This window comes from Struthio camelus, chromosome 6 (assembly GCF_040807025.1).
Source record: "Struthio camelus isolate bStrCam1 chromosome 6, bStrCam1.hap1, whole genome shotgun sequence".
In the NCBI taxonomy this organism is placed as follows: Eukaryota; Metazoa; Chordata; class Aves; order Struthioniformes; family Struthionidae; genus Struthio; species Struthio camelus.
Window position 1 is genome coordinate 27,879,791 of NC_090947.1, and position 21,640 is coordinate 27,901,430.

Consider the following 21,640-nt stretch of genomic DNA (forward strand, 5'->3'; position numbering starts at 1 on the left):
TCCGCTGCATCCGGAGCCCAAGGGTCCTGCCCACAGGACAGGGAGGGCAGGACCCTCCTCACCCTCCCTCACCTTCCTCCTCACCCTTCCTCATCCTCCCACTCTGACATGGACTTGAAAGGCAGGTGGCACCCAGCTGTCGCGGCAGCTCAGCTCCCCGGCACCCTGCCGCTGTGCACCAAGACTGTGCGCGGACACCCAGCTGTGGGTGCCCAGGCCAGGCCCCACAGCCCAAAGCCCCTGCGCTCCCTGCTGCCTATCTGGATTTTGGCTGCAAGCCCACCACAGCCTCTGGGGCCTTGGGGATGTCCCTCCCTGACCCCAGTACCCAGGGCATCCCTGGACCTAGGGCATCCCAGCACCTAGAGCACCCCTATCCCAGCAAAGCCCCTGTCCCTGGGCAGCTCTGCAGGCTGGCACGGCTGGAGAGCTGCCTGGGGGGTCCTGCCTGTACCTGGGAGACCGATTTCCTTGGGCTCCCGTCCTGCCTCTTATCTCTTCTCCTTTTGGCTCCACTGCCAGGCTTGGGGTGGGATGTGGCAGCTCCAGCTGGACGTCACCAGGAACGATAGACCCTGCGCGGAGGCTGGTGCTGGGCACACCACACGGCCAGGGCTCCCGCAGGCTGGCAGGCAGCTCCTGGGCAGCGCCGTCCCGGCGGGGCCCAAAGGGTTAAGTTGTCATGTATTCAGGGCCACGCGCTGGCCAGGAATTACACTTTTATCGGCATGCGGTGCTGCCGCCGCTTGAATTGGGACTGGGAACTCTATTTCCGAGCTCACCCAAATTATTCTCGAAGAGATAAAGCACGGTGCAGAGCAGCGCCGGCGCTTCATTAACATTCCCCAGCCCATTCAGCTTTAAACGAAGATTGCCTGCCTCGGAAAATGATAAAATTGAACATGTGAAGCAGGGCATTATGTTCCATCAGCAGATATTATTTCCCACGCAGAGGCCGAGCGGAGACACAAACAGCTATTTATGCAGCGCCTGGCCAAGCTGGGGTGGCTCGAGCACCAGGGAGAGCAGAGCGGGAAGGGGGGGTGCACAGGGTGGGCGGCCAACTTCCCCACCCATCCCTGGGCGTGAGAGCAGCAGGCTGCAAGGGGGTGCCTGCACGCCTGCCCTGCCCTCCTGGTGCCGTCGCTCCAGGGAGGCGAGCGTGGGGCTGGGGGACGCCGGGATGTCCCCTGCCGGGCCTGAGCGAGCTGGGACGCTGCTCCGCGTGGTTGCCGGCAGGAGGGCACCCCAGCTGCGGAGGGGGGTGCAGGGGAGGCAGGGCTCCGGGCGAGCCGTGGGGAAGGCGGCAGTGCGGGGAGCGCACCTCTCCCGCAGCCGCGCAGCGCCGCTCAGCAGCGGGCTGAGCAGGAAGGCCCCTGGGGCTGCGATTGGATTTTGCTTGGCCGTGCCGAGCCTATCGATCCAGCAGTAATTAAAGTCGCTCCAAAACCTGACTCATGTTCAACCTTGGGAGGAAGGAGCTTCTCTGAGAAACACCCCACGTGCTGGCCCAGCACGGTGTGCTCAGCACCAGGCACAGCACCGCCCGGGTGCTGCTGGCTGGGCTCAGCCTCCTGCAGGGCTCTGCCCCCTGGGAGGGCTCTGCGGAGAGGTGACCCCCCAAGGGGACCCTGTGCCAGAGCTGCCCGGGGACCCAAGGCAGGCAGCCCCCCCAGGCTGGAGCCCCCGGCACCGTGCACCCCACAGCAACCCTGACGAGCTCCAGCCCTCCGCGGGGAGAGTTCAAGCCCCATCTTGCTGCGACCCTATAGCCCAGGACGAGCCCAGGCTGCCAGGATGAGCCTGTTTTCTCATCGAGTCTCTCTGGCATGTCCCTGGGATACATGGGTGCTCCCTGCCCTACCTGCTATGTTGCTCGTTTTCCACCACCTGGGGCCGGTGCAGGACCAGCACTGGGAGAGGAGCCCGTCTGATCTGCAGCCTCCCCGCTGGGATGCACTAGGGGGTCAGGGGGAACCCGTCTCTACATGTCTGCAGGGTGCCAAAATCCCTTTTCTCAGTTAGAGGAGCTCAGAGATGGCCAGGGGTGCGTGAAGGCAGGCAAGGGCTGTGTGTGTGTGTGTGTGTGTGTGTGTGTGTGTGCGTGTGTATGCGTGTGTGCACGTGTGCGCATGTGTACAGGCACGGGGCCCCCTCTGCGCGCCCAGCCCTGCCGCCAGCACCGCTGCTATTCCAGGTATGTGCAGCAAGTCGGGACAGGCGCAGGGGAGGGGTAGCGCTGCCACCATGGTCCCCTTCTCCCCTAGCAGCCCTGCCCCGTGTCCCCAGCACCTCAGGGCTGCGAGGGCCCCTGTGGGGCAGCTGTGGGGCTGGGCTGTGCCAGCGAGGGCTGCTCCGGGTGCCGGCGGGGCCGTGCCACGGCGCCCCTCGGCAGGGTGCTGGGGGGTGAGGTTCCCTGCAGCCCAGGCCTGCGCCGGAGGAAGCAGAGCTGCGCTGGGCTTTGAGGCAGGGAGATGGCTCCATCTGCAGGACACGGCCCGGCCGGGAGCCCCGAGGCTGAGGGGGGCTCGGGGTCCCTTGCCAGGCCCCTGCAGTGGGCTTCATGGCCCCTCAGTCCTCAGGGGTCCTTCTGCCCCAAGGACCTGGAGATGCTGCGCGGCAGGGGGATGCGTTAGGTGGCAGGTGCCAGGGAGTCCCGACCGTCCCAGACAGACAGCAAGTCCCTGTCGCCACCACGTGCAGCCAGCCACTTAGCATGCGTGGGCACAGCGATCTGGGGGGACAGCGGGCCGGGGAGAGCCGCGCCGCGGGCCAGCACGTGCTGTCGCAGCAAGGCAGCCAACAGCGCGCTCAGCCCCAAGGACACCGGCTCCTCCGGCTCCCGCCCAAGGGCGTCTGTCTCTGCTCTCCCCACAGCACCCACGCCAGCAGCAACACCTCTGCTGGGAAACGGGGGGCTGTGGGAAGCGGGAGTCCCACACAGCCAGCCCTGTCATGCACTGCTGCACCCAGCACCCCGAAGACACCCCACACCCGGCACTCTGCTCCAGCACTCCTGCATCCTGCACGCAGCACCCCACAGCACCCCATGCCCAATGCTCTCATCCCACGCTCCTGCGCCCCAGGGTGCCCAGGACTCCTGGGCACACAGCACTCCTGTCCTGCACCCCGCACTGCTGCACCCAGCACCCTACAGCACCCCACGCTCTCATCCTGCATCCCTGCACCCCAGGGCGCCCAGGCACCGCTGCACCCAGCCCTCCTGCCCTGCACCCTCGGGCACCCGGCAGCCAGCGCTCCCGCGCCGCAGCCCGGCCGCCCAGGGCAGGCCAGGGCCGGGGAGCCCGGGCAGGGCTCGGCCGCGCCGCAGCCGTCGGGGCGGCGGAGGCGGAGCCGCTGCGGGCTCCACCCCGGCCCCCGGCCCACATAGGCGGCCGGACGGGCCCCTCGCCCCCGGAGCCTGCGCCGTCCCGGGGGCGCCCGACCGACCGACCGCGGGCACGCCGCCGGGAGGCGGAGGGGGGCCGCGCTGCCTCTGAGGGGGTCTCCCTGGGCTTGGGGGGGCTGGAGCGGGGGGGGTCCTCTCTGATGTGCCCTGTCTCTCCGCAGCAGGATGATGCGGCAGCGCGGCAGGCACCTCCTGGTGCAGCTGGAGCGGGTACTGCGGCTGCTGGAGCTCAGCGGTGGTGTCGAGGAAGGTGGGTGTGCGCAGCCCCTCGGGGTGGGGGAACCGGGGGGGCCCCTGCACCTGGCTCAGCTGCAAGCCCCCAGGGCCTGTCTGCTACCTGATGTGTGGGATGAGGGGAGCTTGGGGCTGAGAGCCCCTTCCTGGCTGGCCACCCGCTTGTGTCCCACCCAGACTACATCCAGATTGCCCGGTGCTTTGAGGCAACGCGCCAGAGATGCTGCCGCCTGGAGCAGGACGGGCGCTGGGCCCGGGAGCAGCTGGCCCGTGCCGAGGCCGAGCGGGCGGCGCTGGAGGTGAAGCTCAAGCACGCCCGCAACCAGGTGGAGGTGGAGATGAAGAAACGGCACCGGGCAGAGGCTGAGCTGGAGAAACAGGTCTGTGGGCTCGGCAGAGGCTGCCGGGGGCATGCTGCAGGGCTGGGTGCAGTCACGCAGGGGACTTTGGCCTGCAGGCCTCCACCGCTGCCCCTTTCGCTTGCAGGAGCGCAAACTTCAGCTGGTCTTCGAGCTGCTGATGCAGGAGCCGTCGGGCAGCGCTGTCCTGACAGGAGAGCAGCGGTCTGTCCTCAGCGCCCTGGCGGGCCGTTGCCTCGGGGGGGCCCTGGCACCAGGGAGGAGGTGAGCAGGGCTGGCTGGGCACTGACTGCTGGCAGGATGGGGCTGCAGCCTCTGCCTTGGGGAAGATCATCCTGGTGGTGACCCTTGTCCCTGCCCCATTGCCCCCTGCCCCTTAAGCAGCCCTGGGCTCAGCTCTGCCCTTCTCTTCCCCTGTGCTGGGGTGAAGGGAGGGCTGGGGCTGGGGCTTGGCTGCGCTAGTTCTGCAAGGGTGGCTGGACCTTGCAGAGATGTTAGTCCTTGCAAGCCTTGGGCTTGTAGGAATAGATGTACAAATAGATGCCCTGGCTGGGGTGGGGGTGTCCCCCGGCTGTGCTGATCCCCTGGTTTGCCCAGCAGGTCGTCGGTGGTGGATGAGTCATGCCACTCTTTGCTGTCCCACTCGGACATCAGCTACGACCGCACCGAGGACGATGTGGTAAGGAAGGATGTGCTACCTGTCTCAGGGCTGGCTTCTCCCCACACCTCTGTCCCAGCAGCACCTCTAGCAGCAGCCTGGCAGTGAGGGAACAGTTTTGCCCCGCTCCTGCAGAGGGGCAGCCCCTTTGCCTTGGCCAGCAGCAAGCAGTGGGCTGGATGCCCCCTGATACCCTGTGCTGCTGAGCATGGATGCTGGGGGTACCCTATGCCGCCCTACCAGCCCCCAGGCACCCTCCTGCCTTTCAGGTTGTTGACGTGACAGTGGTGAAGACCCTGAAGCGCAAAGCTCAGGAGAGACAGGTACAAGCGAAATGATGGGACGTAGTGGCCTGAGTGTGCTGGGGCCAGTGCTGAGCTGGAGTTTCACCCTGATGTGGGTGAGCGGGTCCTGGGAGGGTCTCTGGGTCTCCTCTGCTCTCCCATGCTGTAGCTGTGAGATCCTTTGCCCAGTACAGGCCCCGTGGTGCCAGGGTGCAACCCAAGCCTACGGTGCCAGTGCTGGGCCCGTACGATGTAAGGGTACTTGAATATCTCCCTGACCCTGCATGGGAGGCTGCAAAGAGCCTGGCAGAGGGGTTTAATTTATTGATGCTGAGCTGGGAGCTCAGTCGTCTCTCAGCAAACCTCCCGCGATCAATAGAAACTCCATTACCCCGCACCGCGGCCCAGCGGGGCTCCTCAATAATTCATCCCCACGTGCAGGCATCCCGCACGCTGCTCCTCTCACCCCTCTGCATTGCAGGCCTGGCCTGGCCTGCCCCAGTACAGACATGGGGAGGGGGCCTCGGTCCCCAGCGGTGCCTGGTGGGGGACAGGCGGTGAGATCGGGACCCCTTGTGGGGCTGAGACCGCTCGGCTTGGGTGCTTGGTGCATGACTGCTGGGGGCAGAGGCAAGGATGGTGTCCCTGCCTACCTGTCACCCCATCTGCTCTGTCCCCAGCGTGCGTCCCTGGCCCCTCAGATCGGCCCCGTGGTAGTGGCAAAGCGGCACCGTCCTTCTGTGGCACCCCCCAATGCTGTGAGTAGGGACCTGGCCCCCCAGCCCACCTGGGGCAGGGGTGGGGGCAGGGGGGAGTGATGGGCAGTGCTACACCTTCCACCCTGCAGGCTTGTGGGTGCTATGGGGCCCCTGGGTGCTCATCTGTCCCCTCCGGGTACCAGTGCCCCACAGCCCGTATCCCCCGCGGGGACAGCATCCCGGGCTGCGTGGGGCCCTGTGGGGTGCGGGAAGGGGCCGAGCAGAGCTCGCGGGAGATGTTAGAGTGCTGTGGGGCTGCGGCCAGGCACCGTGCCTCACCGCCCCCCACCTCCGCAGGCGAGCGTCCCCCCCGCACCCCCTGCTGCCGGGGCGCCGGGCCCTGCCGGCAGCCTCCCGCCCGCCGCCCTGGTGCCGCGACGCCGCTCTCGCCAGGGACATCGCCTCTCCACGCGTGCAGGTCGTGGGGAGGGTGGGGGGCTCGGGCCCATGCGTGCACGCCGCCTGCGTAGCCTGCTTGGCTGTGGTGTGGGACAGCTCTGGCTGCTCCCGTCCCTGGGGAGGGTGGGGACCCACTGGGAGATGCTCGCCTCCCGCTGCGGTGGTAGCAGGGTCCTGCAGAGACCCCAGATGCCCCCCAGCCCAGGGCAGCCGCAATGCTGCAGGGGATCCCCTGAGAGGTGGGGAGCCTCCCCAGGTCCCTCACGGGGCCACTTTACTTTTTGGGGACCCCCCCGCACTGTCTCCTCTCTCGGCAGAGCTGACCACGGTGTGGGGCACCAGCGAGGGTCAGGGCTGCTGTGCCCCGGGGCAGGAGAGCGGCACCGAGGGCGGCTCTGCGGGGCGGCCAGCGCCAGCCCCCTTCCCCTCCCCTCCGCAGGGCCTCGCAGCCCTCCAGCATCAGTTCGCCTCCAAAACGGTGCGTGCCTCCCCCCATCCCTCCTCTCGGGGCGTGGGGGACGTGCCCGTGGGTGGGCAGCGCTCTCCCCCGCGTCTGGAGGGCTGCGGCCGGTCCTGGGTGCTGCCCTGGGTCCCGGGAGGGGGGGGGGAGCGGCGCGGGCAGGGCCGCGGCAAGGCGGCCCTGACCCCGCCGGCGCCTCGCCAGATCATCCGCCCCGAGCCGTGCGCCGTCTGCGGCTGCCGCGTCCGCTTCGGGAAGGCTGCCTGCAAGTGCCGCCGGTGCCAGCTCCTGGTGCACGCCAAGTGCCGGGAGCGCTGCCCCGGCCCCTGCGCGCCCCGGTCTCGCCAGCGCGCCTGGCCCCGCGAGGTGAGGGCTGCGCCGGGGGTCCCGGGGCAGGCTGCCCGCCCTGGCTGCGGGGACGGCTGCCGCGCTGCGGCCGGCCCCGAGGGCGCGCAGCGGGGCCGGGCTCGTTCTCCCCCCTCGCCTTGTCGTTCCCCAGGGCGTCCTGGCTGACTTCGCGCCCCCCGCGCCTCCCCTGGTGCCGGCCCTGGTGGCCCGCTGCGTAGCCGAGGTGGAGACGCGAGGTTTGACGGAGGTAGGGGCGGCGGGGCTGCCGGAGGAGGGGGGGCCGCGGCGGGGCTGCGGCGCTCAGCCCCCTCTCCCTTCGCCTGCAGACGGGGCTGTACCGGGTGCCGGGCGCGGAGCAGCTGGTGCGGGAGTGGAAGCGGAGGCTGCTGCGCGCCGGGGACGCGCCGCCCGGCCTCGGCGCCGTGGCCGACATCCACGTGGTGTGCGGGGTGCTCAAAGACTTCCTGCGGGGACTCAAGGAGCCGCTGGTCACCTTCAGCCTGCACCCTGCCTTCCTGCAGGCCGCTGGTGAGGGGGAGCCCCGGGCTGGGGCCAGGGGGCCGCTGCGGGCAGGCGAGGGGCTGCTCCTCCCGTAACGGCCTCCCTCTGCGCTGCCGCCGCAGACATCCCGGACGAGGCCGCCTGCGGCACGGCCCTGTGCCGCCTGGTGAGCGAGCTGCCCCCGGCCAACAGGGACACCCTGGCCTTCCTCATGCTGCACCTGCTCAGGTGAGGGGGGCTCATCCTCGGGGGCATCCGGCACCCTGCGTATCCCTCAGCTCCCCCCATCTGGGGGGCAGGAGCAGAGCCCAGCCCAAGGCTCTTGGGGCTCCTCTGGGTGTGGGGTGCTCTGGGTCCTGGCTTTGCAGTAGCCTCGGTCCCTGCTGCGGGCTTGAGCTGTCCTTTACCCTTCCTGGCAAGCTGGGGTCTCCTGTGGGTCTGTCCCCATCTCCCGTGGTCCTGCCAGGGTCTCTACCCCCTTGCCCAGGCTCTGTGCCCCAAAGCAGGGGGTAGTGCTGAGGGTGAGGGGTTGCGCTGCCCTCCGGTGCACAGAGGGGCCCCGTGGCGGGGCAGCGTGCTCACGCCATCCCCCCCTTGCAGGGTGTCCCGCAGCCCCGAATGCAGGATGGACGTGCTGAACCTGTCGCGCGTGTTTGGGCCCACGCTGGTGGGGCACAGCTCGGCCAACCCCACGCCGCTCACTATCATGGAGGACACGCCGCGGCAGTGTAAGGTGAGCGCAGCCCCCAGCTGCAGGCTGCGCCCTGGGCACTGCCTGCCTCCCCATCCTCCCTTCCTCCTTTCCTGCCCAGGTGGTGGCTCAGCTCCTCTCGCTGCCACCCGACTTCTGGAGACGCTTCGTGGGGATGGAGCAGGAGAACCCAGCGCCGTTGCCAGCCAGCACCCCGGCCCCAGATGGCACCCCAGGGAGCGAACGTGGTGAGGCACAGGCCTGGGAGCGGAGAGCCTCCAAGGGGAGGCTGTCCTTGAGCTGCAGGGTGCTGAGGGGCCCTGGGTGCCCAAGGGGGCTGGCATGTGCTGGCCCATATCGTGCCCTGACCAGGCCTCTGTCCTACAGAGCAGCTCTTCTGCCCCATCACCTCCCCAGAGTCCAACTCTGGCCAGCTGAGCCCTGCTGGGACCTGCTGCCTCCCCAGCACGCTGCGGAGCTGCGTGGGCACGCCTGCCCAGCCACCGTGAGTGCTGCCTGAGAGCCGGGGGGTAGGGGTGGGCGGGCAGCGTGCCTTGCACCCCTGACTCATCTCCTCTCCCTACGCAGGCAGGGCCCTGCCCCGAGGAACGTGGGTTGGTTCTTCCCTTCCCTGGTGTAGCTGTTGGCAGCAGCTCCCCAGGGGGATGGAGCAGTGATGGAGGAGGAGCGAAGCCTGCAGGACCAGGCAGCTGCCCTGGGCTTGCTCAAGGGCCCGTAGGCCCATGGTGCTGGGTGGTGGCAACGGTGTTGAGCTCTGGGCCCTGCTCAGCTTCCTCGGGTGCTCCTGCAGCCTTGTGCTTGGGGAGGGGGGAGCAGGGCCCGGCTCTCTGCCCAGCTGGGGTGTTGGGGATGCTGGCTGAGCACTGTACTTACAGGCTGACTTGTATTAAATGCTTGCAGCAAAACAGGCTGGGCTGTGACTGATGCCTGTCCCCCTCCAGCACCGTGAGGAGCTCTCCCCTTCTCCCAGGGGTGCTGGGCAAGAGCAGAAGCCCTTTCTTTGCCAGTGCTTCTAGGCATGGCCCTGTACCTATACCCTGCTGCAGGCTTGGGGCTGGCCCTGGGCCTGGACTAGATGAGGGCTGAGGACAGACTCAAAGCAGGGGCCAGTTGCCCATTTCTGCAGAAGGGGTGCAAGGCTCAAGGGCTGGGGTGGGGGCAAGGCCTCGGGGCTCACTGGCATAATGAGGTCTGACCTGGGCACTCATGCCATTGCATTCATAGATACTGGACAAGAGCTGTACTGAAAGACAAGGTGAGCAGTGGTCCCCAAAATCCTTGCTTCTGGTGGTGGGCTGGATTACTGGGGACTAGGCAGTAGCTGGAGAGGACAAGCTGAGCCTTCCCTGCCCTGTCTCAGTGAGCTGGATGGGAACTCAGGTTACAGATGAAGCCCCTCCTCTCCCTGCTCTGGATGTGAGAGGCCCCCTGTTGCAGCCCAGATGTTGGCCTCAAAGTAATCAGAGCTGCTGCTAAGGGCAGGACAAGCTTAAGCATTTCCAGACTTCCTGGCACCTCAGCTGAGGCTCCTTTAACCCATTCTTTCCTTCCCTCTAGCCCCAGGAGGTGCTCCCTCAAAGATGGGGAAAGCTGGAGTGGAGCAAGGGCCCTGGCAATGGCTTGGCCCCCAGTTGACTCAGTATGAGGGACAGCCAGTAGCAGAGCTTAGATGAAACAGGCCTTATGAAACAGGGATGAATTGCCACATGGCCATGTCCAGCAGCTGCACTGTACTAAAAGCCAGGACAGATGTAGGATACAGAAAAGATAACTTAAGTCCTGAAAATGAGCAAGTAACTCTGGCTCAATTTCACCCAGTGCCAGGGGTGTTCACCAGAGGGCAAGGAAATTAGCACATCCAAGGCAGAGGCAAAACCAAAGGAGTTTAATGTGCTTAAAGTTAGGGAACAGCTAATCCTCCCCACCCCCGGACCACAGAAGAACTGGCACAGGAATGTGCAGGGCTGGGAGCAAGGATTTACTGCAAATCCATCAAGCTTGGGTGGTACTGGATGGATGTAAAAATCCCTAATGCAGTGCCTAGTTGAAGGTGAGAGGTGTGATGGGGGTCCTCAGCCAGCAGAGCACAATGTGGGTGGTGCTTTAGCACAGCCCTCCCTGACAAGAGGAGAAGATGCAGATAAATGGATAAACAGCAACACTGGTTACTGTAGTGGGAGTGTGCTGGGCTAAGCAGGGACTTTCCTTTGATAAAAGAACAGGTTTCTCAAGATGCAGGCAAGGTGGTAGATCTCTGCCACCTGCACATATTTAAGATGATTGCTCAGGTGCCCTGTGGATGTGGGAGACTGAAAGCAGGACTGGTGCAAGGGGAGACATGCAGCAAGCTCCCAAACTACAACCATGCTGGTGGGAAGGAGGTTGTTGGCCTTCCAGTGGGGCAGGGGCCTGCTGCTGTCACCCAGAGCTCTGTGCAGGCAGTCTGCACAGGTCTGAGCCTGATGGGAACATACCCTGCAGGGCTGGCAGCTTCTCTGGCTCAGATTGAGCCCTTGGAGATGTAGGGGTTCCTGGAGAATGGGTGCTCTACACCAGCACCCAAGCAGAGGGTGGCTACAACGACATCTGAGCTGGACCAATGAGGTGTCTGAACCCTCAGAGCCTTTGCAGCTCCCTCCAAGGCCAGCAGAGCTCTCAGAGCGCCTGTGTGTCCAACTCAGCACTCTGGTACCAGTGCCCTTGGGACACCCTTGGCCTGCTCTCAGTTTTCACTGGGCCACTGGGGCCCAGCAGTAGGCAGGAGCCAGCTTCGAGCTGTTGCACTCATGCTGCTTAAATCAGGCTCTTTACAACAGCCTCGTAGAGGGGAAGGCTGCCCCTGCAGAAGGGCAGTGGGTGCTGGCAGTGCCCTTTAGGGGAGAAACAGCCAAAGCTCATAGGACCTAGAATGCTGCAGGCAGCAAGTGCTCCACCCAGCAGCTTCAGCTCAGGGCTCCCTATACAGGTGCACAGCAGCCAGCCTGGTGCCCTGCCCTGCAGGGCAGTGTGCTGTCCCCAAAGCCTTCACCCTGCCCCAGGGCAGGCCCCTGGGCTGCAAGGGAAGCAGCACACAAGGCTGATGCTCACCAGCTTTAATGTCTGGCTGGAGAAGGAATCAGGCACTTGGAGGATTCCTGGCCTGCATTTGCCACTCCGGGGACGAGCTGGGAATCTCCCAGGAAGCAAAACCCTCTTCTGTGGGGCATGGCAGGGAGCTGTGGGCCAGCACTGGCAGTCCCAACCTGGCAAGTGGCTAACTCACAGGATAATCTGGTTCTTGTAGCTGCGGCTCAGCTCCTTGTGGGGAAGGACGATGGAATTGAGGATGACCACCTCAGCAGGGATGGTGACACTGCAGCCTGCAGGGAAAGGATGAGTGGGGTCAGCAAGAAGGGAGAAAGCTCTGTCCCATGCTTCAGGGCCAGGGCTGCTGGGTGCAGGCATGAACTAGGACATACCCAGGATTGTGATGGAAGGTGTGAGCCGTCCATCCCGGAAGAGGGTCTCGCTGTCAATCTTAGCATAGGGATCATTGGGGTTGGGGTCGCTAGGTGTTCCCTCGACCCGGGCCCAGCGCCCAATGGTGCTGTCCCAGCCCACAATGGTATTGAGGACGCAGGTGTGATCCTGGGGGGGAGGAGATAAGTGGTGGATGAGGGGTGCTGCCTCAGTGCAAGGGGCTGGGGTATGGACATCCACCCTAGGGCAGCCATACTTACATGCAGTGAGGCCCCATGCAGGACAATGGACTCACGCACACGCACGCCAGCTCCCACTGTCACCCCCTTCCCAATAGAGACGTTGGGGCCCAGCTGTGAGGACAGAGGGATACGATGAGGTCGAGGACAACAGCGCCCTCAGCCTGCCACAGCAGGAGACAGCGAGTGCTGGGCAGCATCACCCCGAGGCCGCCCTGCTGCGAGGTTCCCCCCAGGCCTGCACTCACCACTGCAGTGCTGTCGATAGAGGCTGTTGGGTGAATGTACACGTTTCCTGCAACACAAAGCAGCTGCATGAGGGGAAGCAGCTTGCAGAAGCACCTGTCTCTCAGATCAGAGGAGGACCTGCCCATGGGTCCCACTTCCTCCCCACCCTGCTCTGCCCTCTCCTGCATCTGGCAGTACCAAAGCCTCTCAGGGTGTCGTAGGGATACCTCGGATGATAGGGCCTCCAGGTTTGTTCTGGGCCAGCCTTTCTGGGTGGCACTGGCTGTACTGGTTCAGGTAAAGGCGGCTGGCATAGATGGCAGAGCTGGGGGAGGGAAAAGAAGAAGATTGCTACTGCTTCTCTGGCACTACGAGGGCAGAGAAGGGTCGGGACTCAGCACCTGCCCCCCCCACCTAGGCCCAGAGCCCTGATTAGTTACCCTCCTCTCCCACCTCCAGTGTGGATCAGCACTCCTGCTGCACCAACCCCAGCTCCAGGCCTTACCCAGCTGATTTGATCTGGCTCCAGAAGCCATCAGTTTTGTAGACGTAAAGTTTGCCACTCCCAGCCAGTGCTGTGAAAACGTCCTGCTCGAGCCGGATCACTTCTGCACGCTGCCAGCCATTGGAGCCCTCCTCTCTGCAAGCAAAACACCCTTTAGACGCTCACCCCAGCAGTGCCTCGGCCAGGGGGCCCAGCAGCTACCCTTTCCAGATCTGGGGGCTCTTTGGCGATGGGGCTTTTCCTGGACTCCTTCCTAGTCATGCATCTCTCCTCATGGGAGGGGACAGCCCGAACTGTCAGGCCCAGCCTGCCCAGCCCTGCTGAGCCCCAGAACAGCAGAGGGACAAGGCCCTGCCACCTGAAACAAGCTCTGAGCCAGAAACTGCAGGGTGAGAGCACCACCCACCCCAGGGTGCATGTGCTGGCACGTGCCAGTTCCTGTCCTCCATTCCAGATGGGACCAGTGAGCCCTGCACAGCTCAATCTGCACAGAGGTGGTGGCACAGATGAAAGGCCAACTGAGAGGGTAGAGAGGGCTGGAAGGGGAAGCAGAGTATTCCCCACTGAAAGGCTCGCTCACCCCCTTGTCCTGATCTGTATGAGGATGGGGAGGGGGGAAGGAAAGGAAGGCAGAGATGGGGAGCCCCAACCAGACCTCAGCACTGGGGCTGCTGAGGTAGCCAGGAGGGGAGCAGCGCAGCAGGGAAGATGCACAAACAGTCTTGCGGAGCAGCCTGGAGCAGGCAGGAAAGCATGTGTTATCACTAGCAAGATCCAGCGCTGAGAGCAGCCAGCACAGACACAGAGGGAAACTTACCCAAGGTAAGGGCAGCTGGTGCAGGATCAGGAAACAAGTAAGTGATGGCAGAGGAGGAGAGAAGATAGAGAAAGAATGGAAGATGAGTGTGCTGCTGCAGCCCTGGGAAGCAGTGGGGTGGGACGGACGCAGGGCAGACAGGGGCACTCACAGCACTAGCTCCTGCTGGTTCCTCTGGAAGACATCGCCGATGTGCTGGAAGATTGCAGGTGTGAACAGGTAGATACCACAGTTAATAATCTCACTGACAAACGTGCTGGGCTTCTCGACATAGTGCAGGACCTGGAGGCAAGGGAGAGACTGAGTCCCAGGGCGCAGCCCCCACACCGGTCCCGCACCACACCCTCTGCGCCATCACGGCATGCCGGGAACACTCGCCCACGCAGGCGGCGCGGCACCACTGTCCACACCACACCCAGCTCCCCTATGCCCTCCAGTACCTCGTGCGTGTCCGTGTTAGCCACAATGCAGCCATAGTTCAGGGCCTGCGTCCTGTTGGCCTGCAGAGACAGGAAGCATTAGCAACGGTGAAGCAGCAGGCATGTAGATACGGGGCAGACGGGACACAGAGCTCGCACCCAGACCACGTCTGCCGCAGAAGCCCCTGGCTTTTAGGCAAGCGTGTCCCAGAGCAATGCTGTTCCTCTGCTCCCCAGCACCGCCACTCACCGTAGTGCCCAAAATGACAAAGCTGTGCATGTTGCCGTGCTGCTGCCGGAAGTCCAGCATCTCCTGCAAGGGGAACTCGGAGCACACATCTGCGTTGAGGACAAAGAAGGCCTCAGGACCACCTGACAGGATCTGGTCCCGAAAGTGATAGATGCCACCACCCGTGCCCAGTGCTGCATACTCCTGGAGATACCTGCAAGCCAAGCGGGGAAGAGTGACTGCTTAGGGAAGCCGGTGTCTGGTGGCATTACCTGCAAGCAGGGCAGGGAACGACTGAAAGGAGCCAGACAGATGCGATCCTGCCATGCAAAGAGGGGACTCATGGGGGCTTTGGCACACGTGAAGGGGGCAGAGGCAGCAGCATCCAGCCAGGGCAGAGCCCAAGACGAGGGAGAGAGCGTGGGCTGGGGATCCCTGACAACTGGTGCAGCAAGGCGGGGAGCCCGCCGGGAAGTGGGGCGAGGGAGAGAGGCAGGCCAGGCGGGACAGCACAGGGCGGGCTCCCCGGTGGCGGGGACGCCCAGGGCGGCAGGGCTCCGGCCCACCTGATGGGGATCTTGAACTCCTGCTGTGCCGACACCAGGAAGCGGCTGAGGGCCTCGTGGGGCTGGTAGAAGCCCATCAGCAGGATCTCCTTCATGCCGGGCACCTGGCGAGAGAGCAGAGAGGGGCGGGCAGCACGGGGCCCCCGGCCGCCGCCGCCCCGGCCCACCCCGGCCCGGCCCGGCCTACCTTGGCGCAGGCCTCGATGTGGTGCTGCACCATGGGCACGCCGGCCACCGGGAAGAGCGGCTTGGGCACCTCGAAGGACAGCGGCCGGAACCGGGTCCCTGCGGAGAGGCGTCGCGTCAGGGGGCGCCGGGGCCTGACGCGCGGGCCGAGGCGGCGCCCCGGAGCCCTCTTACCCTTCTGGGGGCCGCCGATGAGGATCACCGCCTTCAGCATCGCTGCCGCGGGCGGCCCCGGCCGCCGCCGCCGCCGCCGCCCCGGCCGCTTCCGCACACGTGTCCTGCCACGTCAGCGCGCGAGCCGGCGGCGGCGGCGGCGGCACCGGGGGCTGCTCGTGACGTCACTGCGCGGGGCGGGGCCTCCCCCTCCCGCGCCCCCCGCCAGGGGGCGCCGCGGAGGAGCGCGCCAGGCCGCATGCGCGTGAGGCGGCGCTCCGGCGTCCACGCGTGTCCGCGGCGGGGTGCGGCGGAGCGCTGCCTGCCGTTGCCTCCCGCGGGTGTCCGAGGCGGGTCCGTGAGCCGCAGCGCTGCCGGCGTGCCGAGCCCGTGGGTCGCGGCCCCGCGTGGGCCCCTCCCCTCCCCCCCGCGTTGCCCCGCCGCGTCCACGTCGCGCGGTGCTGGCACTTCTCCCGGCCGTCGGGGCCGGCGCGGTGTTGCGTGGCAGCCGGCCGGGCTGCCAGCGCCTGGTGTTTGCACTCCGTGAGGCAGGCGGCGTGGCGAGGGCGTCCCGGCCGTGGCGCGCTCGGCGTGCCCACCCGGCCCGCGCACCCTGCAGCCCTTCATACAGCTTTCCTGGCTCCTTCTCCAGCTTTCCAACAAGCTCCTCAAACCAGCCGGACCTCGAGCTGGTGGTGGTGCCCAGGGGCTGCTCCCACCTCTGCTGGGCCGTGGCGAGACCCTTCCTTGGGCCGTGCGTCTCGGTGTCCCCTCGCTGTCCCCGCACAGGTGCCCGGGGCTCCCCGGAGCACCCCAGCCTCCAGCTGCCTCCCGGCCCCCAGCACAGCTTCCCCCCTGCGCCCCAGCCTTCCTGGGGCAGGGCTGAACGGGGAGCGGGCGCCCCTGGGCGCCGCAGGCGCGCGGACCCCTCTCTTGGCTTCGCAGCCAGGCAAGTTGGGATCAGCCCCGGGGACCGTCCCCAGAGCCCCTCGTGGCCCATCACGTCTCCTGGCTCTCCCCGGAGCGGGCGGTCCTGCCGGGCGGCCCTGCCTGCTCTGTGCCCCGTCCCCTCCCAAAGACGGCTCCGAGACGCCACCGGCTGCTCAGGGCTTTTATTGCTGCTCTGGCACGTTGCTTGCTCCGCACCACGGGGCCGCTGGCAACTCCGGAGCCCAGCAGAGAGGAGAGGGGAGGACGGGGACAGGGCCAGAGATGGCACAGAAACCTTCTCACCAAAGTCAATAAATAAAGCCTTATCGCTACAGCAGCATCTGGAAGGCGGGTGCCCAAACGCTGCCCCTGTCCCCTGTCCGGGGCGCCCAGGCCATGCTAGTGCATCAGATCGAGACCAGGGGAGGCAAAGGGGGTCCCGCGCGGGACTGCAGGGAGGGGATGCAGCCGGGGCTGGGGGTGTGGGCCAGCGCACGGCCCTGCTGCCACCTTGGGCCAGGGGTGGCCATGGGGGCTGCAGAGCCCTGCGCAGCCCCGGCCCCGAAGCAGGCGGTGAGCCCTGGGGTGCGCAGTGTGTGTGTGTGTGTGCGCGCGCGCGCGCAAGGGGAGGTGCACAGCTTGGCAAGGCACGTGTGGGGCTGTGTGCGAGTGTGCGCACCCGGGGGTGGGCGCGGGCAGGGGGTGCTGCACAGGGAAGCGCTGGGGCTTTCGGGGACAGGGGTGGGTGTATGTGCACGCGTGCACCAGCATCTCTGCGTGGGGACCGGGGCTGTGCTGCTGCCTGCGGTGCGGGGCTCCGGGCAGGCGTCTGGCTGCAAGCTGGCCCCTCTCTGCAGAACCCGTTGGAGCAGCCTCAGTCCTCGGGTGCTCACATGCAAACCAGGGTGACCGCAGGCACCCGCAGTCCATGGCAGCGGCAGCTCCGGGGGGCCCGAGGCTGCTCCTCTCCCCCCCGTGCCACAGCTGGAGGCAGCTCTAGGCTACGGCGTAAGGCATCTGGCTGAGCTGGACGCCGCAGTGGCACCCACGTGGCGGGGCCGGCTCCCCGCCGGCTGCGTGGCGAGGCCTGGCCAACATGCCGGTGACTTTCCCACTCCTCCCTCGGACCTCATCCCCATCGCATCCTTCCCCCGTCCCTCTGCCACGTCCTCCATCCCTCCCAGCAACACTTCCCTCCGGCCGCCCGCAGCCCAGATCGGCTCGGGTGGCACCTTCTCTTGCCAACCACGCTGCCCCGTCCCCATCCCTCCCCAGCAGGTCCCGGCGTGGGCACGGGCGCCTGCCACCCGCGTCCTCGGCGGCCATCCGTGAGGTACGTGGGCTCGTCCCGGTCCTCGGCCGCCCCGTCCCGGGGCCCCTGGAATGTTCCTTCGGCTCCTCGGCGCCTCCGCGGCCGCGGCGAGGGCACCCGGCTACTGCGGCCCCGGCGGCTGGCCACCCTGGTAGGAGCGGAGTAAGACCTTGTGCTTGGTGACGGCCTCGCCGCGGCGCCGCTGGTGCTCCACCAGGAACTCCTTGAGGCGGTTGGTGGTGAAGGTGAGGGTCTGGCGGCGCAGCTTCATCAGGTAGGCGTCCTGGAGCCAGGCGTTGGCGAAGCAGTCCTTCACCGTGGGGCGGCTCCTGGGGCGGCACGGGCAGCGCAGCGTCAGGGCGCCCGCCCTGGGCACGGGGACGGGCCCTCCCAAACCCAGCCACCATTGCTTCCCTCTGAGATCCAGTGAGTCCCAGCTCTCTCCCAGGGCAGGGATGGACCCTGGGGTCCTAAGGACCAGGAGATCCCAGGTGTCTCCAAGAGCAGGGTTGGATCCCAGGCTCCTGGTACCCAGTAGATCCCGGGGCAAGGATGGATCCCGAGGGTCCCACTGATGACCCCGGACAAGTCTCTGGAGGGTTCTGTGGGGCAGAGAGCTGCCTGCCAGCTGGGGGCATGCGTCTTCACTGGCTGGGCTGGGCACTCACCAGGGGTGGACGGAGAGGACCTTGCGGATGAAGAGGGCAGCACTCTGCGAGACGTTGGGGTAGAGCTTGAAGGCATCAAAGCGCCCTGCCAGGATGCGGTTCTCTGTCTCGATTGGGTCCAGTTCAAAGAACGGTGACCGCCCGCTGAGCCTGGGAGGATGGAGGGGTGGCACGGGCTGGGGTGCCATCCTGCCCAGCTCTGCCCCCTGCTCCCTGCATGCCAGTGGTGGGGGCACCTGGGACCCAGCACCCTTCTCCCGCCGGTCAGCCATAGCTCCCCAGGATGCCTTGACCCCCATATGTGGCTGGGAAGGGCCTGCAGGGCTATGGCATCCCCCACAGCCCCCCCACAGCCCACCACTCAGCCTGGGATTCCCCATGGTGCTGAGCCCCGGACAGGGCACGCTGAGCCCTGGGGTGCTCACCCCCCATCTCCTCATCTTACATGATGTAGGTGAGGACGCCAACACCCCAGACATCCGCTGCAGAGCCCACAGGGTCACCCTTCACCACTTCTGGTGCTGCGAGCAAGGGAGAAGGTCTGTCACAAATATAGGGGGGGCCCACTATTCCTGGCACCCCACCCTCACACCCCCCAACACCCCTCACTAACACCCTAATGCCCTAACAGAGCCTAACACCCCCAAGGACACCCCAATCCTCCCACAGAGCCCACTGGCCCTAAAGAAACCCCCCGCAGACACTGCCAGCATCCCAGAGACTTCCCAGCTTCCCCCATGGATACCTCAACTCCACCACAGTCCCAGGCCCCACAGAGCTCTCTGCACGGGCACACACGTAGCTCTCCTGCACGACCGCAGGCACAAGCGTGCCTCCCATCCCATCCCCATCCCCATCCGATCCCACCCCCATCCCCAACCCATCTTCATCCCTATCCCTATCCCTATCCCTGTTCTCATCCCCATCTCCACTTCCACCCCAACACCATCCCATTTCATCCCCACCCCACGCATGCTCCTGCTGCCCCACTCACACATGTACTCCAGGGTGCCCACGCGCCGCCCCAGCTGCCGCAGCACGAGGGGGTTGTAGGTCTGGGCACTGCCGAAGTCGATGATCTTGAGAGCGTTCATGCCTGACACGACGACGTTGTCTGGCTTGATGTCGAGGTGCACGATGCGGCGGCTGTGCAGGTACTCGAGGCCCTGCAGCAGCTGCAGCACGTAGCTCACCACGTCGTCCTCCGAGTAGCGAAACCTGTGAGCAGGCGCCGTCAGCAGGCGGCCCCACACCTGGGAGCCCCACTGCAGCCCCGCGCCTTCCCGTACCTGTCCACGATGCTGTAGAGGATCTCCTTGCCCATGCAGTTTTCGCAGATGAGCACCAGGTAGCGGGGGGTGATGTACGCCTCGTGCAAGGCCATGATGCGCTCGTGGTGGAGCGCCTTGAGGATCTCGTACTCCTGCAGCACGCTCTGCTTCCTCTCTGCCTCGTACGGCACGATCTTGGCCATGAAGTGCTTCCCCGTGGCGTTCTCCTTGCACAACCGGATCACGCCAAACCGGCCCCTGCGGCACAGGGCAGCGCTCAGCCCCCATGTGTGGGACACTGCCACCCACACGCTGGCCCAGTGGGAGGGCTGGGGGGCAGCCCCAGGATGCATGGGGCAGCCCGCAGCTGCGGAGGGGCACGTGGTGGTGGTGCCCCTGGGGCCGGGGCTCCCAGCCAGCGGGGACCCCCCCGGCAGAGCACCCCATCCCGCAGCTCCTCACCTCGCCTTCTCGTCCAGGAAGGTGTACGGCTTCTGGGGGACGCCCTGCCGCAGCACCGTGCTGTCCTTGGCCTCCGGGGCCCTGCTCGGAGCAGGGGGCTCCTTGGAGGATGGGGTGGTGGCGGGGGGCTCTTGCGTGGTGGGTGATGCGGGGGGCGTCGAGACGAAGGAGGTCACCATGTAGGGGGTCATTTTCCGAGAGGGAGCAGCATTGGGGGTGGGAGCCAGTGTGGGGGCTGAGCCAGGAGTGGTCGATGCCGGGGAAATGGGGGCGAATTTGGATGGGGATGGAGCACGGTGCTGGGGAGAGCCCTGGGCTGGGGCAAGGGCAGGCGAGACGCGGGCAGACGTGTCCGTGGGAGCCGAGGGGGAGCCGCGGGCAGCGGCGTCTGTGGGGGGCGAGGCGGCAGTCCGAGGAGGGGTGAACACCAGCTCCGGGGGCACGCACACGGTGACGTTGGGCGGCAGCTCTGGAGCCGGTGGTGGCCCCTGCTCGCGGGGCGCAGGCGGCTGCAGGTCCTCCGCAGAGATGCCCGCTTGCAGAGCCTGGCTGGGCTTGCGCACGATGCCCTGGTGCTTGCGGGGTGGTGTGGTGGGGACAGGCCCTGCTGGCAGCGGCTCTGGCTCTGCCAGGGGTGTCTGGGTCGACCGGCTAGAGGCTGCCTTCTCGGGGACGGGAACAGCGACGTCCTTCTTGGCCGGGGCAGCTCGGGAGTCTGCGGGGAGGAAAGGGAAGTGTGAACCAGGCACTGGGGAGGCCGGGAGCGGGATGGAGGCAGCACCGCGTTGTCCAAACTCCTTGGGGGGGAAAATCCCCTGGGACTCAGAGCTGCCCATAGCAGCGTGCACCTAAGCAGCCCCATACGCTGCCCCACGGCTGCCCCACGCTTCGCGTCCCATGGGAACGAGCTACGGTGCAGCATCGCCGCAGGCTTTGCCCCACGGCAGGGTGCTTGCTCACCTGCTGCCTCGAGGTGCACCTTGCCCGAGGGGTTGCTGTAGGGGCCCTGCCCAGCCTTGTTGACACAGGCCACCCGAAACTTGGCGGTGCTCCCGGGGGGCAGCTCTGTCACGTTGAAGTAGCAGTCGGCGATGCCTGTGCTGACAGTTTTCCACTCGTGCTCTCCTATTGGCAGAGGCAAGCGAGGGTCAGGCAGGGGGGGCAGCCTCTTGTCCTGCACCCTGGGCCACTTCTCTAGGACCACCAGCACCCCACTGAGCCCCGAAGGGCAGCAAGGGGCAGCAGGGAGGCAGGGTCATGCCAGGGCAGCACAGTACAATGGGCATTGCCCAAGGCAGTGGGGACTTTTTGTCCTGGCTTGGTGTCACTGGGTGAGACCAGGTGCTTTTTTTCCAGATGTTGCTTCCAGAAAAATGTGAAATGTTTCAGCCCCCCTGAGGCATTTAACCTCCCAGAGTATTTTCCCCCTTGGGGTTGCCCATTAGCAGAAGCGAGCATGCAGGCTGAATGTGCAGACCTTTCCCAGAGGCCATCCCACGACCACGGTGTCTCCAGTGTGGGCTTCAGACCCAAGAGACTAGCTTGCAAATGCATGGGGAGGGGGAGGCAGCAGGGCTCTGCTCTGCCTGCCTTTGCCCAGTTCTTGTGCCCTGGCCCCCCAAACCCATGGGTTTTAGCCAAGCCAGCAGGGAAGAGCGAGGAGGTGCCCTGGAGCAAGTGGGATGGGTTGGCCAGGAGCTGGACACGTTCAGCAGGCCGGAGCACAGCTGGGGCCAGCTCCACGTACCGTCCAGCTTGCACTCCAGCGTGTAGGTGCAGGGAGCTTTGCTCTCTGCAGGCTTCCAGAGCACCAGCACCGTGTTCTTGTACTTCTGGGGGATCTCCGGGGTGCCTGGCCTCCCGGGAAGTCCTACGAGGGGACAGACAGGGCAGGCTGGGGTGCCTGGCCAGGGGCAAGGCAGATCGGCTGCAGAGCCAGGGCAGCACAGCATGTGGGCTCGGACACATGGGGCCTGGCTGGAGATGCCCATGAAAAACAGCCTGTCCCCCCATTAAAAGTCCCAGTCTCTTTTGATTAAAAGTCCCAGTCTCTTTTGCAGATGCTCGAGGCTCT

At 65.9% G+C, this 21,640-nt stretch overlaps 3 protein-coding genes across 7 annotated transcripts in view; 1 reads left to right on the forward strand and 2 right to left on the reverse strand.

Moving 5' to 3' along the window:
* The first annotated feature begins 3,368 nt into the window (after positions 1-3,368).
* LOC104144958 (rac GTPase-activating protein 1-like) lies at positions 3,369-9,023 on the forward strand. Of its 2 annotated transcripts, none has more exons than XM_068949599.1 (17): positions 3,369-3,459; positions 3,571-3,659; positions 3,821-4,023; positions 4,130-4,266; positions 4,603-4,681; positions 4,930-4,983; positions 5,625-5,702; positions 6,000-6,120; positions 6,419-6,579; positions 6,766-6,927; positions 7,061-7,156; positions 7,236-7,437; positions 7,533-7,638; positions 8,011-8,143; positions 8,223-8,349; positions 8,489-8,606; positions 8,690-9,023. In XM_068949599.1, the coding sequence occupies exons 2-17, from the start codon at positions 3,575-3,577 to the stop codon at positions 8,739-8,741; spliced, it is 1,914 nt and encodes a 637-aa protein (XP_068805700.1). In that variant the 5' UTR covers positions 3,369-3,459; positions 3,571-3,574; the 3' UTR covers positions 8,742-9,023. The 2 variants fall into 2 exon arrangements, with proteins under 2 accessions (XP_068805700.1, XP_068805699.1); XM_068949598.1 differs by having other exon boundaries at positions 3,400-3,459; positions 8,694-9,023.
* Positions 9,024-9,985: 962 nt separating this feature from the next.
* Positions 9,986-15,128, reverse strand: GMPPA (GDP-mannose pyrophosphorylase A). Its single transcript, XM_068948831.1, has 12 exons — positions 14,945-15,128; positions 14,772-14,869; positions 14,585-14,688; positions 14,040-14,232; positions 13,811-13,870; positions 13,522-13,652; positions 12,554-12,688; positions 12,276-12,373; positions 12,069-12,115; positions 11,842-11,934; positions 11,581-11,749; positions 9,986-11,481 (listed from the first exon to the last, which is right to left on the reverse strand). Exons 1-12 carry the CDS (start codon positions 14,982-14,984, stop codon positions 11,381-11,383), a joined length of 1,269 nt encoding a protein of 422 aa, XP_068804932.1. The 5' UTR covers positions 14,985-15,128; the 3' UTR covers positions 9,986-11,380.
* Positions 15,129-16,031: 903 nt separating this feature from the next.
* SPEG (striated muscle enriched protein kinase) overlaps positions 16,032-21,640 on the reverse strand; it is a 36,294-nt gene continuing 30,685 nt past the window's right edge. For 3 of the 4 annotated variants that reach the window (XM_068948835.1, XM_068948833.1, XM_068948832.1), the window contains exons 36-43: positions 21,314-21,436; positions 20,527-20,691; positions 19,567-20,281; positions 19,123-19,362; positions 18,828-19,051; positions 18,279-18,354; positions 17,834-17,983; positions 16,032-17,494 (exon numbers count right to left, since the gene is read on the reverse strand). In XM_068948835.1, coding sequence (XP_068804936.1) covers positions 17,287-17,494; positions 17,834-17,983; positions 18,279-18,354; positions 18,828-19,051; positions 19,123-19,362; positions 19,567-20,281; positions 20,527-20,691; positions 21,314-21,436 — 1,901 coding nt within the window. In that variant the 3' untranslated portion in view covers positions 16,032-17,286. The remainder of the gene's footprint in view (positions 17,495-17,833; positions 17,984-18,278; positions 18,355-18,827; positions 19,052-19,122; positions 19,363-19,566; positions 20,282-20,526; positions 20,692-21,313; positions 21,437-21,640) is intronic. The other variant, XM_068948834.1, reaches the window with a different exon arrangement.